This window comes from Carettochelys insculpta, chromosome 1 (genome assembly GCF_033958435.1).
Source record: "Carettochelys insculpta isolate YL-2023 chromosome 1, ASM3395843v1, whole genome shotgun sequence".
Classification (NCBI taxonomy): Eukaryota; Metazoa; Chordata; order Testudines; family Carettochelyidae; genus Carettochelys; species Carettochelys insculpta.
In genome coordinates, this window is record NC_134137.1 from 356,413,999 (window position 1) to 356,431,512 (window position 17,514).

Sequence of the window (17,514 nt, forward strand, 5' to 3'; positions counted from 1 at the left end):
CAGGAAATATGGATGAAATACCACTGACTTTCAGGTTCCTCAGTGATAACTGGTGTTGATGGGAAAAGCAGTTTTAATTAAAATTACTGGCCTCAAAGGAAAATAAAATCCATTTTTATGTGGTTTTATCATATTTAGCCAGTGAATCGAATCTTCCTACTGTTCTTTAAAAAAAGAAAAGCCTGGCCTAAAAACATGCAATTTCTGCTTGTGCCATCATAAATGCACATGAAAAGGTATGGATGAAAGTGGGTCTATTGAATGGCTGGAAACAGTGTGGAACAAGACACCTGGAGCACTTACAAGAAACCTGCTGTGCTCATTTGAAGTATATTCCGGGACACAAGAAGGATGAGGTAAAATGTGTGGCCCAAAAACTGAAAACTACGTTGGCTGTAACATCCGGAGGCTTCCATAAAATCTTAAGGTCTTCTTGAAGAAACCCTTGAAAGACAGCCTACATGAAGGCTGTGTTTACACTTGCCCCCTCCCTTCAGAAGGGACAGGTTAATGAGGCAGTTTAGAAGATGCTAATAAGGTGCTGACATGAATATGCAGTGCCTCATTAGCATAATAATGGCCATGCGCGACTTGAAACTGCTGTTTTCAGATAGCAAGCTGCCCATGTAGATAGGAGCTTTTTGAAAGGACCCCCTGACTTCGAAAGCCCCTTCTTCCTATTTTTAGAGGGTCCTTTTGAAAGGCCCCTGTCTACATGGGTGTCATGCATTCGAAAAGCGGCACTTTTGAATGGCATGTAGCTGTCATTATGCTAATGATGTACTGCATATTCATGTCAGTGCCTTATTAGCATCTTCCAAACTGCCTCATTAACATCCCCCTTCCAAAAGGATGAGTTCAGGCATGGCGAACCTGACAAAGGGGAGTTGGTGGGGAGAGGAGAGACCCTTATGAATCCTGAAATCATTCATGTTGCCCAGTAGGCCAAGGATGTGTGGGAGCCCACTTCCTCATAAATTATAGAAATGATTTGGACTTCGAAGAACTTAATTTTTTTAAAAAAGTACATTAGAATGATGATGGGCTTTTTGAAATCATTAAACAAATATTTAAAACAGTAACTCTAATTTTGAAGAAATGTGCATGCATTTTTCTAGAATTATAACTGAATTATAGAATTATAGTAACTGAATGTGTTCATTTATTATCATTTGAGCATAATGTTTGTGTTTGTGACACCAACTTTTAAAATATACCAAGGGTCAGCGAAGTTTGGCTCCCAGCCCATCAGAGTAAACCACCAGTGAACTGGGATGTTTTGTTTATCTGCTGTGTCTGCGGGCATGGAATCCCGCAGCTCCCAGTACCTGCGAATCACTATTTCTGGCCAATGAGAACTGTAGGAGGCATTGCAGGCCTACTGACTGTTCATGGTGTCTTTGGAGTCCATTATGTGAAATGAAAAAGTTATTGTAAGCAGGAACTATAGGCTCTCCAAGGGAGCAGTGTGAGGTGAACCCTGGGAGATGTTATGAACTTCAAAGAGCTGTATTGAACAATATTTCAAGCAAGAATGGGCTATTGACACAAAAGTATCAAGAGGTTTGATTGGAAAAATATCAAAATCAATGTAAATTCTCCTTCTCAAGTAATATGAAAAACCTAGCCGTTAGAAGTTCCCCTGAGGAGTGCGCCATTGTCTGCTGTTACTGGAGTCTCAAAATCAAAGGCACAAGCTGTATATAAAGGAAAATAACTTTTGTTGCTTTTAATATACACTCTTTAACATTTTCACCTTAAAAATAAATGCACTTGCTTATAGAGAGCTGTGTGATTAAATTATAGCTACCAGCAATTACATTTGTTTTTGTAGCCTTTGAAGAAAAAGGCAAGATGAAACTGGTGGCCTATTTAGGCAATCTGGTTTGCTGGGAATATCCCAGCATTGGGCAGGCAAAAATTCTAGTCAGGAGGGAGACATGAGTGACTTCCTAAGAAAACATAAAGCAGTCAAGTGCTACTTGACTGCTTTTTGTTTTGATAGTGTATAGACTAGCACGGCTTCCTCGCTGTTCCTAAGAAAAGTGATGGGTCAAGTAGCTGTGAAGCTGGTGTGGTTGGTGGACTACAGAGGGAGAATACAAGTGCAGTTGCCCTTAACTGTGACAGATATCCCTAAGTCTAACTCAGACCGTCATGGTTGCTTTTGATTCAGTGTGATCTTGAGAATCAAGTATTGGATGGGACTTGAGTTCCATTTTCAGCTGAATGGCCTTGGGAAAGTCACTTCAGCTAACATTCTTACTTTCCTATCTGTAAAACTGATATAATCATACTTACGAGATCTGTTAAGGAAAACCTCTATATAAAAGCTTGTATAGATTACGTGTTGTTTAATATTGTATTATATTTTGGCTTAATGTTGCCAGATTGGAGTTACTTTGAACATTGTTTTAGATATATATATTTTTAGGGTTCCCGATGATTAGCCATGTTCATAATTGATTGGAAGATCCACTGAAAAGCTGTAAGTGCATACCCTTAGGTCTTTTCTGCCTTTTCCACCTAAATTAGCTTATCCAGAAATTGCTTAATTTCATTGACTGGTATCTGCTAGAATATTCGTCATTTTAAACATTTTGTTATCAACTTATTTGCCCTATCAAGCAATATTTTTGTTATAGATACATCTTAATACATGCTGTAATTCTTCACTAAAAAACTATCTTCTTTTAGTTGACCACAGCCGGGTAAAACTGACTTTAAAAACACTCCCGCAAGATTCAGATTATATCAATGCAAATTTTATTAAGGTATGTATTACCATTTGACTATATTAAAATACCTTTAGAATATTGATTTCATAGAATTCAGTTTTAATCTCTATTTTACAAACATTATGAAATAAGAATTCGAACCGTAGTATAGTAACATTTCCCATTCACATAATTTTAATTTTCAAACTATTTACTTTAAATGCATGATGTCTAACATTACTTATACTGTATACTTTGTATTTAAAGAAAATTGCAGTTGGAATTGGCTAATCTATCAAATTACAGCACAGTAAAACCACATGTCTGTCAGTCTATTGAGACATATATCCAAGTACTATTCACAGGAAAAGAGTCTGTTTTGCGGTCAAAATTAAGATGCATATACATTCAAGCACATATGTCTGCATCTCTATGCAGTTGCAAGGCTTCATGAAAGCTCTCACTGAATGGAGATGATTGATATAGAATATTATGTATGTAGAGAACTTGCAATGTCTAGTAAATATTTTGATTGCTGTTTTGAGTGCGTAGAGATTTATTTTAATATTTTGATTGTATCATTCTTTACACCTATTTTCCAGGTAATAGAGACATGGTATGATGCTCTTATGCTTTGTCTTTTGCTTGTATGATCTGAAGTTACGCAAATCTCAAGTTTCCCTGGAACTTGCATCTACTTTGCTTCAGCAGGCTGGCTTTTGGTCTCTGACGCTTGTTTTAATAAAAGGCCATAGGAGTCTCACTACTTTAATGTAAATTTGAATTGAGAATTTTTTAACAAATATTTCCAAGTTCAGCTGGAATTTTACTTTCATTGAGAATATTTGCTTTTGATGTAGTAATTTTAGTCAAAAATATTTTTATTTAATCTTATAAAACTTACAAATTGAAAAATTGAGCTTTGAAGTGTAATGCAAGTTTGTGGAGACAGATCCATCAATCGTAAGACTTGCTGCCAGATGCTGGGTCTAGAGCATGGAGGATAAGTCACTTGCCAATTGCCCTGTTCTTCTTATCACCTCTGAAGTATCTGGCATTGGTTGCTATTGAAAGTTAAAATATACAGAGCTAAATGGACCTTGATCTGACCCAGTCTGCCCATTCTTTTTGTGAATGTGTGCATTTTCTTAAAATTTTTCTTGGCCAAATTTAATATGGAATATTCTTTCAGATTTAGATCCATTAAATATTTTGTTTAAAAATGAGAAAAAACACTTACAAATCAAGGGAAATATTGCACAATTGGACCTTCCATACACACTTTAAAAATTTTTACAAAACTCCTTTGTCTTAACTATGTTTATGCTGGTATAAAAATGTGGAATCCTTGCCCATTTAAAGGTAAAAGGGGTCCACCTACACCAGAGTGGGCAAATAATGCCCTGTGGGCCACGTCTGGCCTGCTAGGACTTTAATTCAGTCCCCAAGCTCCCACCTGTGAGTTGGGATTGGGAGTTTGCCCCTCTGGTGGGTCAGGGGGTTGCTGTGCCATGTTCCATGCATGCAGCTGCATAGGAGGGGCAGCCAGGGGGCTCCAAATACTGCCCCACCTCAAGTGGGGACGGTGCTTGCGTTTGCATCTCTGTGTGGGAACCAGAGTGGGATGAATGGCTGCTGCTTGCCAGAGAAGTGCCACATGGAGCCTGCACCCTCTCCTGAACACCAGATCCCCTTCCTCCTCTCCGAACACTTTGATTCCAGCCCACATCATCCTGCTGTACCCCAAACCTCTCATCCCAAGACCAACCCTTGAGTTTGCACTCCCAGCCAGAGCCACCCCCTGCCTGCCTCCTGAGTCCCTCTCCCATTCTGTGAATCCCTCCATCTCAGTCCATAGTATTCTTCTGCATCCCCAGCTTGATCCCAGATTCCTCACATCCCCCCATGTGCTCCAATTCCCGATCACAGGCAAGAGTCCCTTCCCACCTTCCAAACCCATCAGTCCCAGCACAGAACACCTTCTGTTAACCTGAACTCCTTGTTCCTGGCCCCACACCAGAGCCTGCACTCTTAGTTGGAGCCCTAACCCCCTCCTGCACCCACCTCAAATTTTGTGAGAAATTTTGGCACGTTATACAAGAAGTTTGCACATCCCAGTCTGCAATGTAGCTAGGAACATCTCACCAAGCTGGAGCAGATTGACATGCTCTAGCTCTTCTTGAGCTAGTGCATTAAAACAGTAGTGTGGGTGTTGACACACTGGTAAATCACCTGAGTTCAGACACATGGTATAAGGTGGGCTTGTTTTTGGGTGACTAGCCCATGCTGTATTGTTTTGTATGGTGTGAACATGTATCTGTATATACTGGATGGAAAGCAAATTCCCAGTTGCAGTGTACTCTTTTTTTTTTTTTTTTCTTCCCTGCCCAGAACAAGATATCTGTTCATGAATGGAGAACACTGAGAAAAGATTCTAGGTTTCCATTTAAATGACAAAATAGTGGGGTTTTTCATTTTTTTTATTTCTGTTTTCCAGTACAACCAGACTTCTCTTGTGAACGTTCAGCAATGTGTCTCTTTGCAATTTTAGGGAGTACATGGGCCAAAAGCATATGTTGCTACCCAGGGACCGTTAGCAAATACAGTCGTGGATTTCTGGAGAATGATATGGGAATACAATATTGCAGTAAGTACCCTACTTCTCACTTTTTTAAAACGTTATGTGTACACATTGTGATGAACATTGAGCAACTAAGAATGCATATTCACTCTGTTGAAGCAGATGGCACAAGGGAGTGTTTATAAAAATTGAGCAACTTGAACTTCTACCAGAAGTTGTACTGACTAGCTAAGGTCTTAGTGACTTAGTATTTAAACAAAACTTATAATATGAATGAAAAATCTGGGTAAATATTGCTGGTGAAATCAGTTTATTGTATAAAAATGGCTCAAAAGCATCATTTATCATTTTCCTAGAATAGTGTTTACCACTTCTATTAAATGCAGTTTGTCCTGGTAAAATCAGTTACAGAAATAAGAGCTGAAACATTTTTTAAAAAGAGAGCTTGCGAGTGAGCTCAGGAGTAGTTTTACCCTTAGACCTGATCTACACTAAGAATCAAAGTTGATCCCAGATATATAATTCTAGCCATTGCCATTGGTGTAGCTAGAATCAACGTATCAGGACAGATTGTTCCCTGGTGTAGGTCAGGGATCTTTGAGCTCACACCAACATCACGTACTCCATGTGTTAGCATGGAGTACCAGGACTTGACGGCTGAGTCCAGAGAGATTGATTTTGCTGCGTCTTCACATGTATAGCAAAATCGATCCCCAGAACATCGATCGCAGCGTGCTGACACCTGCCCCTGTAAGCATAGACATAGCTTTAGAGTTCATGTAGTGATATAGTTTTGCATTGTTGTAACAAATTATAGGTGAAACTCATCTGTTCATAACCAATTCATGAGCCTTTCATAATTGTAAAACTTTATAATTCGTAAATTTAAAATAGTATATTTTAATGTTTACCAGTTAACAGTGATTTAAATGATTGGGGAAAATTAACATTTCTCCGTACTACAGTGAGTAGTAGACTCACAAGATTTCCTCTCCAGAGGTCTGAGGCAATATACAAAAATCTATGAAAAATAGCAGTAAGTCACATGTTAAATTTTTTAGATATTATTTCTTGAAATATGTATGATAATTGCAAAACCTGTCCTGGGTCCTTTTGGGCAATTAAAGCCAACTAGGTCTGCATTTGCTTGCACAGCCTGTAGTCGCATACATAGATGGGCAAATTGCAATTCACTTTGCCCATGTAAGAGTTTAAATCTATAAATTACATAGATTGACTTCTCTCACTGTTAATTTAACAACTTTAGGATGACAATGAATACAAATAATGAACATGAGATATTGCTATTTCTGTTTGAATAATTAGCTGCAAGTGATAAAAATTCACTCAATTTTAGAATTTAAATTAAGTTAACTTTTAGCATACATACTGCTGAATATGTGCAGTTCTTAATTTGCATAATTTGGATTTAGGTTTAAACATTTCAGTAGTAGACAGCGTGAGCACTTTTACAAAAACTCACAACTTGGCCGTGCGAGAGAGAGAGAGAGATAAAAACATTACATTCCTATAGTTATGTATTTCTTCCTTTTTCAGATAATTGTAATGGCTTGTCGAGAGTTTGAAATGGGACGGGTAAGTTTGCTTAAAAAAACTCCCATGGATAAATACTGCAGCCCCACTTGACAGGAAAGGAGTTTACTGAAGCTTTTTCTGTAAAGTCAGTAATGACAAATGACAGGTCAATTGCATTGAGTAAAAGAACCTTTTATTTTCGTGATTCTTTTTGGAGAGTGTTCACAAATCTACTTCCGACAATCAAGTTGCATCAATATGCATAGAAAATCAGTGAATTCAACCAATTTTTTCATCCTAGAAAGCAGCTATTTTGTGGTAACAGTAGCATGGTGTTAGCCATGGTATATCAACTTGCATAGCATAAAAACTAATCTTCATTTTCAGTTACGAAGGGATCTCTAGGAATTTAAACTAGTGGTAGGTGTACAGCTTATCTTCTCAGTGTGGAAATTGAGCCCCTAATACAAATTTTGACAAACTGGCCCATTCACCATATAAAGGATCTTGATTTAAGCAATCCTTGTCAGATGGGAAGATAAGAGCTGATTTTGTCTTGTTCCTTAGGCTTAATGAGTATTTTCAGTGCCAAAGTTATTTCCATTATTGCCAGCCCTGTACATTCACAAAAATGAATGGGGCTCTAAAAAGAATGAGGATTTAAATTATCTCACTTTTAATAATAATCGCTTGCTAATATTTGTTGGCCTTCTGTTTATCAAGTTACAGTTTGTTTTTAGTTTTACTCTGCCACTGTGAAGACTAAAATATTTTTGTTTTAAGTAAAACTGAGATTCACTTTCAGACACGAGACTCCAGAAGCTGGAGTTTTAAGAAAAACATCAAATATGAGATGTGATAAAATTGCAAAAGTTGGCAACATTTTTACTGTTAGTGAGTGACTTTAAGTACCAACTCTGAATTAAAGTAGGGCTACGATCTTTTTTATAGAAAAAATGTGAGCGGTATTGGCCTTTGTATGGAGAAGAAACTGTAACTTATGGACCATTTCATATTTCTTGTGTAAGTATAAAGTTTTGTGAACAAACATATTAATTGGACTCATTGCTGTACCCCTGAAGAGCTCTTCCTATCAGTGCACTTAGTAGCACAGACTCTGAATTCTCTTTTGTAATCACAGGTAAATTTTTAAATCTTTTAAGCCTTAATTCTAAAATTTCCCTTTATCTCCCAAAAGTGCTGTGTGGAAGCAGCAGATAAATATTATGGTCTCATTGTTACTTCTCAAAATACTTTTTGAAAACTTCTATTCAGATCGCAGTAGAACTGAAATGTTTTATATTTTGTATAACTTCTGTGTGTTTGTTTTTATTAGAAACTAAATACTTCTGGATAATGTGTTTGTGTGATAGATCTTGATAAAGGAACTAAATTCTGTATAGGACATGCCTGAGGATCATGCTTGTACAATCAGGCAAGATGTAAATATATGTATGAACTTCTATTTTTAATTGAAAGAAATTTTTAAACTCAAAATGGTCAATTCTGTATACATTACTTGCCTATAAATCCCATTCTTCCTGACATATTACTCATTTGTCCCATCTCTGAGTTTGGGGCAGGGGCTTGCATCTATTTTTGACTGTTTGCCTAGCCTGCATGGTTCAAAGTATTTTAAAGGACCTTTGCATTCTACCATTATCTCAAATCGTAAGTTTCAGTATATGTGACTTTTTAATGTCAAGATCTTTCATTTGGGCTCGTGATGCAAACAGTGAGTAGCTATAGCAGTGGGAGTAGAAACCATCCACTGAAGCTATGAAATAGGCTATATGTTCCATAGTGTTTGGGAAAATGTGCATTTGATCAGTCATTGTAGAGTTCTAGTAGCCTGTCTGACCTAATTTTTAGTGATTAGAGAGATGTAGCACACCACACTGTCAAGTTGCAGCCTTACTCAGCTCCTTAAATATGATTTTTATCACCAATTCCAAGTTACATAAACACACAAATTTTAGTGCAAAGCTGTACCTTTGTCATCTCATAATTGTCTTGCCCATGCAAAACTCAGCTGATTTCAGCCTAGGTCCTAACACCATCTGTAACAGTGACCACAAATGACTTAATTGGCAGTGTCAGTAAAGAGGCCAAGGTCTAAGTGTACATGGAAACTTTTCCTTCTTCTACGAGTGTCCCCGTGGGTGCTCCACAATAGGTGTCAGGCTCGCCCGGCGCCGCAGATTGGAAACTTTCCAGCAGTTTCTCCTGGATCGCGCATGTGCCGGCGCGCGCTGCTCCCTTGCGTGTCCCCGGCCACATGCGCGATCCGGTCCCCGCCAGTTCCTTCTCAACCGCCAGCGGCTGCAGACGGAATCCGCTCAGGCTACGGCCAGAGTCAGATTAGATAGTTTTTATGTGTAAATTGTTGTTTTTCTTCTAAAAAAAAGTACAATAAAAAAAGAGAGAGGAGTGGAGAAGACGCGTGGATGTGAAGGCCAGTAGGCCTTCTGCCGCTGCAGGCTGGTGTCCACGACGGGTAAACAGGCACGAATTAAGTGCTAAGTGCCCTATTAACAGCAAAAAGACTCACCGCGATGTCCTCTTCAGGCTTTAAAAAGTGTGAGTCCTTCCGCGAAGCTATGCCGGCCTCCGATGGGCATAGTGAATGCATTCGGTGCCTGGGGGAATCACACGTTACCCAGAAGTGTTCCCACTGTGCTAAGCTCACAGCCAGGGCCAGGAAAGACAGAGAAATGTGGCTGAAAATGCTCCTGTTTGATAAGGCTCTCCAGCCTGACTTGCCGGAGAGGCCTCAACCAGAGGGACCCCCTGGGCTCCACAAAAGGAAGGCGGCTTCCCTCACCCCCTCGGTGCAGAAACGGAGGAAGCTCTCTCCAGCCTGATCCCTGCCAGCGGTCTCAGCGAGCGGGACAGGCGGAGCACACAGCCCCCAGCCGCATACTCAAACAAGCGGCAGCGTAGCAGCACACGTGGCAGAGGCTGAGCCTCCGATTACCAAACAGCCGGCACGCGCAGCACTCAGAGCGGTGGCCAGGCAAGCGCCGAAACCAGCGGCACCGCCACAGGCGGCACCGACCCCTGCGGCGCCAGCGGTGCAGGGCCAACAGGCATGGAGCCTGCAGGCACCGGAGGACGTTATCCGCGTGGCACTGCAACTGAGTGGGCCGAGCGCGGCACCGACAGCGGGGCCGAGATCCCCGGCACGGGAGGGGGCGGTGACAGCCCCGCAGGGGAGGGGAAAGGCGAGAGCAAAAAACCCGGCACCGCAGCCCTTCTCCGGACAGGGCTGCAATGCTGCTATCAACAAGCCCTCCCCTTATGCTGCACACGCCACCCAGAAGATCTGGGTCTCCACTGGCCTATCCAGAGCCTCCTTCTCCGTTCCTCCAACCAACGTCACCATGGCTTGGGCCACCTTCGCCCTTTCTGGGATTGGATCCCCTGGAGTACTATCACAAACCAGCTTCACCGTTGTCTGAATCGTCACGGAGATCTCGCTCTCCCAGACATCGGGTGTACGCACCCCGAGAGTGGTCCAGGTCTCCATCCCCGGACCCGTGCCCATGCTGCCATGGTCGTTGTTATCATGCTGGGCACAGACACCCCAGGCATACACCTAGGGGCAGTTCCCCCCTGGCCGTCCAATACCCCCGTGGACACTCCTGGCCGGGGATGGAAACACAGCTGTCTCAAGGGGAGTTAATTGTAGAACCCCGAGACTTTCCTTTGCAAGCCTCCAGTGAGCAGGTGTACCATCGACCGCAAGAACCTGAGAGTTTGAGGGAGGTTTACCCTAGTGGTTCCTCCTCGTCCTCCCCTGATGAGGCCACAGCCCCTGGGGACGTTGGTCCCCTGGACGACCTCAAACAGTTTAAGGAGCTGTTTAAAAGGGTGGCTTTCACGCAAGGCATCCAAACGGCAGAGGTACAGGAGAAACATCACAAACTCCTGAAAAATTTGAGACCCCTGGCTTCATCCAAAATCTCTATCCCGCTCGACGAAGCCATTATGGAGTCAGCCACTACCATATGGCAGACCCCGGCCTCCGCTCCGCCTATGAACAAGAGAGCATATAAGAAGTACTTCGTCCCGGCGAAGGGCATGGAGTTCCTCTTTAGTCACCCACAACCAAACTCACTGGTGGTAGAATCATCTCAGCAGAGATCAAAGACTTCTCAGTACAAATCAGGGGGTTCAGACAAAGATGCCAAGAAGCTAGAGCTGTTTGGCAGGAAGGTATATTTCTCCTCCACCCTGCTATTGAGAGTGGCAAACTATGCAGCACATCCAGCGAACCATAATTTTGATAATTACTCCAGGCTTACTTCTCTCATGGATTCGCTTCTGGAAGATAAGAAGCCGGTGCTAAAGATGATTGTGCAAGAGGGCTACCCGGCTTCGAGGACGGGAGTCCAGATCGCCCTGGACGTGGCGGACACGGCAGCACACTCAACGGCTACAGCAGTGGTCATGCGTAGAGAATCCTGGCTCCAGACATCAGGTATCCTGAGGGATCTGCAGGCGAAGATTGTGGATCTTCCCTTGGACACGCAGAAGTTGTTTGCAGACTCAACCGACTCAGTCCTCCACTCCAGTAAGGATTCCAGAGCTACACTTAGAACCCTGGGTATTTATACCCCTCCATATAGGAAGAAAAAGTATTACCCTCAGCAAAGACGATACCCGTACCAACCACAGCGTGCTCAGTACCAACGGGGCTACGACCAAGGGCGACATCAAAAGCAGTGACGGTATAGAACTCCCAGGCGACGTCCTCAACAAAGCCGCGCATCCTTCAGCAGGCCCAAAGGCAACAAGTTTGTCGGGCAGGTCGAGGGCTGCACTATCACTACCATCGCGCAATGCCATTCCCAGCTAATGTTCCATCATCGCCTCCGACCGTTCCACCCCCAATGGCAAAAGATCACCACAGACAAATGGGTACTGGAGATCATAGCCACGGGTTACGCGATCCCCTTCCAGTCGCTCCCACCGCCGAAACCTCCGCCCAGGCCCCACCTCAGGGACGCTTCCCACGAGGCGAGACTCAAACAGGAGGTGGACCATCTTATGTTCATAGGGGCGGTGGAAAGAGTGCCGGAGCAATTCCAGGGGAAAGGCTTTTATTCATGCTACTTCCTTACAGAGAAGAAAACAGGAGGCTGGAGGCCCATCTTAGATCTTCGGGGCGTCAACCGGTACTTGTGCAAACAACGTTTTCAGATGATCACAGTCGCCTCCATACTCACGGCACTGGACGATGGAGATTGGTGTGCAGCCCTCGACTTACAAGATGCTTACTTTCATATAACGATCCACCCAGCACACAGGCGCTCCCTCCGTTTTATGGTCGGCAAGGAGCATTTCCAGTACAAGGTTCTTCCGTTCGGCCTCTCCTTGGCCCCCAGAGTCTTTACCAAAACCCTGGCAGTGGTGTTAGCCTACCTGCACAGACGGGGTATTTATATTCCCATACCTGGACGACTGCCTATTGAAAGGGGCCTCGAAGGCAGAGGTCCTGCACATGATATGCGTAACAGCAGACACGTTTTCTTCGCTGGGCCTAGTCATCAACCTCGCGAAGTCAAAGACTGACTCCACACAAGACATAGAGTTTATAGGGGCACGTATAAACTCTATTACAGCAAGGGTGTATCTACCCGACGCCCGCTTTCGCGCCATCAGTTCGCTGGTGCAAGTCATTACATAAAGCCCCACGGTGCCGGTCTTAACGTGCTTTCAGCTGCTGGGCCACATGGCGACGGTGACGTTTGTGGTGCAGAATGCCAGATTGCATATGTGCAGCCTACAACATTGGCTGGCAAGCATCTACAAGCTGGCATCCCACACTGTCCACAGGGTGTTGTCGCCCACGACAGAGGTGCGCAGATCCCTGCAGTGGTGGGTAAACCCCAAGAACCTGCTAATAGGGGTACCCTTTCACCAACCACAAATCTCTTTTTTCTTACTACCAATGCTTCCCACATAGGGTGGGGAGCACACATCGGCGACAAGGTGACGAAAGGACTGTGGTCCCCTGCGGAACAGTCACTGCACATAAATATACTGGAGCTCACAACAGTGTTCAATGCCTGCAAACGCTTTCGAGACCACATACAGGGCAAAGTAGTCGGGATCAATACAGACAATACTTCCACCATGTTTTATACAAATCGACAAGGAGGAGCCCGATCCCGTGCCTTATGTGCGGAAGCAGTCCGGCTGTGGAACTGGTGCATCGCCAACAATATAATGTTGAAAGCCTCGTATTTGCCGGGCGCTCACAACGTGAAAGCAGACCAGCTGAGCAGGCGCTTCGCTCTCGCACACGAATGGCAGATCCGCTCTGATCTGCTACGACCGATCTTTCACACATGGGGGTTTCCCCAGATCGACCTGTTTGCCACTCAGCACAACAAGAAGTGCCCCCAGTACTGCTCCAGGGCAGGATTGGGGCAGGGGTCCCTGGGGGATGCATTCGCGATTTCATGGAAGGGCCCCCTACTTTACGCGTTTCCCCCCACGGTGCTCATCCACAAGGTCTTGCAGAAAGCCAGAAGGGAGAGAGCCTGCATGATTCTAGTAGTCCCAATGTGGGGTCGACAGCAATGGTTCCCCTTGCTTCTGCGCATGTCGGACCACCCACCGCTCCCCCTTCCAGTGGCGCCAGACCTACTCACGCAGGCCTAGGGGTCCATAGTGCACCCACACCCCCAAGGTCTGCGCCTACAAGCATGGCTAATCCATGGCTCAGCTCCCTAGGAGGCACATGTACGGAGGGAGTACAACAAGTCCTGGAAAGTAGCCGAAGCACCTCCACCAGGAAGACCTACAAGCAGAAATGGACTCGATTCACTGCATGGTGTTCCGCCAAGCAGTTAGCTCCACTTGATGTTCCTATACCTGTAATACTAGAATACTTCAAGAGGGGCGGGCTTTCCCTATCTTCGCTAAAAGTCCACCTCGCCGCTATATCTGCATTTTGGCATGCAGAGGAGGGACCCACGGTATTTGCCCATCCTCTTGTTACCAGGTTCCTGAAGGGGCTGGTAAACCTGTACCCCCCTCGGAAACCGCTTCCACTATCGTGGAGCTTGGACTTGGTGCTCAGCACGCTAATGGGTCCACCTTTTCAACCATTAGCCACAGTTCCCCTACGTCTCCTTACGATAAAAACAACCTTCCTCCTTGCAATTACGTCAGCTCGCAGGGTGAGTGAGCTTGCAGCAGTTATGGCAACGCCGACCTGCACAGTAGTCTCAAAGGAGGCGGTAACTTCACGGCTGCACCCAGCCTTTGTTCCGAAAGTTTCTTCAGAGTTCCACCTTAACAAACCCATAGTTTTACCCTCATTTTACCCGAAGCGTCACAGCTCCAGCAAGGAGGCACGCCTACATCTCCTGGACGTGAGGAGGGCGTTGGCCTTCTACATAGACAGAACTAAGTCCTTCCGGAAAACGGACAGACTTCTAGTCTCTCTCGCTCCAAGGTCAAAAGGTGAGGGTCTCTCTTCACAGAGAATCTTGAAGCACATGGTGTCCTGTATAAAAATGTGCTACGAACTTCGGAAGACTCATTTGCTGGCCTCGCCTAGGGCTCACTCCACCAGGGCGGTGGCAGCGTCAACAGCCTTTTTCAAGGGCATCGCATTAAAAGACATCGGTAGAGCGGCTACCTGGTCATCCTATGACACCTTCGCCAAACATTATGCACTACGTCGGGTATACCAAGAGGACACCCGCCTGTCGACAGCAGTCCTTTCGGGGGCAAGCTGCACATAAACCGATTACCCACCTCCTTACTTGGGTTACTGCTGGGTAGTCACCTGTTGTGGAGCACCCCCGGGGACACTCATAGAAGAAAGAGAAGCTACTCACCGTAGTAACAATGGTTCTTCGAGATGTGTCCCCGTGGGTGCTCCACCACCCGCCCATCCTCCTCGCTTCGGATCTCTGTTCAGTGTTTTTCAGGAGCATCCGAGATGGTTGGTCAAGGAACTGGCGCGGACCAGATCGCGCACGTGGCCAGGGATGTGCAAGGGAGCGGCGCGCGCCAGCGCATGCGTGATCCAGGAGAAACTGCTGGAAAGCTTCTGATCTGTGGCGCCGGGCGAACCCGACACCTGTTGTGGAGCACCCACGGGGACACATCTCGAAGAACCATCCTTGCTACGGTGAGTAACTTATCTTTCTCTGCCCTAGATGTGTTCTTTCTCTGCTCATTGGAGTCAAGATATTTCTGAAGCACTGTGGGGATATGGCAGAGGTGGTGGTTGCAATGCTGTATCTATTTTAAACTCTATAACTCAGTGGTGCACACAACCCTTTTCTCAACCAATGAGGGCAAGGAGATTGCCCACACTAAGAAACGGTGTATTTTTAGAAACTTGTTGGATCCTAATGTAGACAGGACAAGTTGTATTTAACTATGTTAGTTGATCAAGGTGAACCTTGGCACTACTGAGGATTTTAAAAAAGTGTCATTTTTTGTTGTTTGCTTTGTTCTCTGAATTTTTTTTTTCTTGATCATAGTACAAGCCATGTGGTTTCACTGTGGCTACCAATTCTCAGTTCTTAACTGGAGATCTCTAGTGATGCAAAGTACTGGCTTGCTTGGCTATGGAGATTACTTTGGTGTTTCACTTTGATATTATATAATCATGTGTAAACATCTATTTATTGTATATCTTGGAAAATTCATCTTGCATATATACAATAACTTCAGAACAGTGAACAGTTTTTTAGCTCTCCACATTAATATTAAATATTTAGTTGCACTCATTGTTTGACTCTGCACAAGGTACCATTTATCCCTGGCCTGAGGTTTTCATTTAAAATTCAGTGGTAGACAATAATGCACTGGCAGACGGGAAAATGCTAACACTTTTTTGACATACTAAACCTGATCTGTTTAAAGTACTGGTTGACCCTCTCTAGTCTGGCACACTCTGTTCTGGTAACATTTGTGGTCCAGTATGATTTTAGTTAGCTGGATGTCCACTTACCATGGGTGTGGTCAGGTTTCCTGCATTCCCAGTGTGATGAAGTGGGGCTCGTGAGGAATTTATCCCCCCTTGTTGGGCTGCATGTGTTTCCTACCATCCTGTAGTAACACCAGGTGAGTGCATCAGTCTACCTAGCATTAGTGCATAGTTGCTGATGGGAGTTTTGATATGACGACTTCTCGCACATATGCAATGGGCCTCCATGCTTTTTGTCCAATTTCCCAGGGAAGCAAGGTGTTACCTGGTAACCTAGTTACAAAAGAGGGAAGAGGGCCAGGCTGGTTTGAATTGGAGCTGGTCAGATAAGTGGGGACAGTCTGGGTTGACTTGAGAAGGAGGACCAGGACCCCAGCTTGGAGAACTTCTCTGTACTCCCTCTCCCCAAGATGGATTGTACTGACTGCTTCTGGTTTCTATGCTAAGTTTGTTCTACACTGTGTCCCTGTCTCCTCGTAAACTGTCTGTTCAGCCTTCTGAATGAGAGTCTCATCTGACTGTGGATGGGGGTTCAGGGCCTGGTGACCTCCACACTCTGCGACATCCATAAAGTTTGTTTACTGCCACCACCCCGGCTCTCCATTTTATTGCTGTTATTTAGCTGTAATTTACTCCTAAGTGTCTTCTGAGAGCTCAGTAAGCAGTAGAAGTATTGTTTTATGCTGCTAGACAGTATTGACCTTCCAAGGTTCAGCTCTGGTCAGGTCGACCTGTAATATGTTCAAATGCCCTTCATGTGCACGCTTACTTGAAATGAGTTTTGATACAGAAGTGAGAGTGCATAGGGGATGGAGATGTCATTGGTGACATTGGTTTGTTGCGTTATAAGGCATCAGGAAAAAGAAGAAAATAAAAGGAGAGGTGCCATCATGGAGTGAAGAGGGTAAGAAAATGTAATAATATAATCAGGGACTGAGTTGTGTCCAGCATTGGAAAGGAAAAGAGCCTGAAATTTGATCCTTTAAATGATGGAGAACTAATGGAGAGATTCTGGTAGGGGAGAACATCATCTGAGTGCTTAAGAAGGAAGGATGAATTGAAGGAAGTAAATTAGAAAACAGAGGCGCCAGAGAAAATTAAGGCGTGGAGAAAGAGGCATTAGAAGTACATGGACATATTTTGAAATACCATAGAAAGAGAGAGAAGTGACAGAATTTGTTGACAGCTTAGTAGTAGGCATCCTTCAGTCTGCATATACTATCGATCGCGCCCTTTATAGTTTCAATTGAGGAGTTCATTTACAGCGTCTACTGTGACTATGAAGACCCACACGAGAGACAGTCCTTGCTGCATCTCTTGCAGATGTGGTGGGTGTCTGGCAAGTCCTTAGTGTGCTTTCTGTGCACTCTCTTCTCCTCTGCTAGCTGTCTGATCTTCATCTGGCCCTTGTGGAGGCCCTTGTGTAACCCCTGCCTCCATCTGCTGCGGTCGTCTGCTAGTTCTTCCCAGTTGTCCAGCTCGATGTCTACCTCTCTGAGGTCTCTCTTGCAGACATCTTTGCAGCGCAACTGGGGGCATCCGGGAGGTCTTTTGCCAGAGGCTAGCTCACCGTACAGGATGTCTTTTGGAATCCTTCCATCATTCATCCTGTGGACGTGGCCAAGCCAGCGGAGCCGATGCTGCTTGAGGAGGGTGTGCCTGGTTGGGATTCCAGCTTGCTCGAGGACGGCGGTGTTGGTCACTCTGTCCTTCCATGA

General features: G+C 44.5%; 1 protein-coding gene across 2 annotated transcripts in view; it reads left to right on the forward strand.

Moving 5' to 3' along the window:
* The window catches only part of PTPN12 (protein tyrosine phosphatase non-receptor type 12), a 181,311-nt gene that overhangs the window by 73,021 nt on the left and 90,776 nt on the right, over nucleotides 1–17,514 (forward strand). For both annotated transcript variants that reach the window (XM_075017187.1, XM_075017178.1), the window contains exons 3-6: nucleotides 2,698–2,774; nucleotides 5,269–5,364; nucleotides 6,856–6,894; nucleotides 7,786–7,857. In XM_075017187.1, the coding sequence (XP_074873288.1) occupies nucleotides 2,698–2,774; nucleotides 5,269–5,364; nucleotides 6,856–6,894; nucleotides 7,786–7,857 (284 nt within the window). The remainder of the gene's footprint in view (nucleotides 1–2,697; nucleotides 2,775–5,268; nucleotides 5,365–6,855; nucleotides 6,895–7,785; nucleotides 7,858–17,514) is intronic.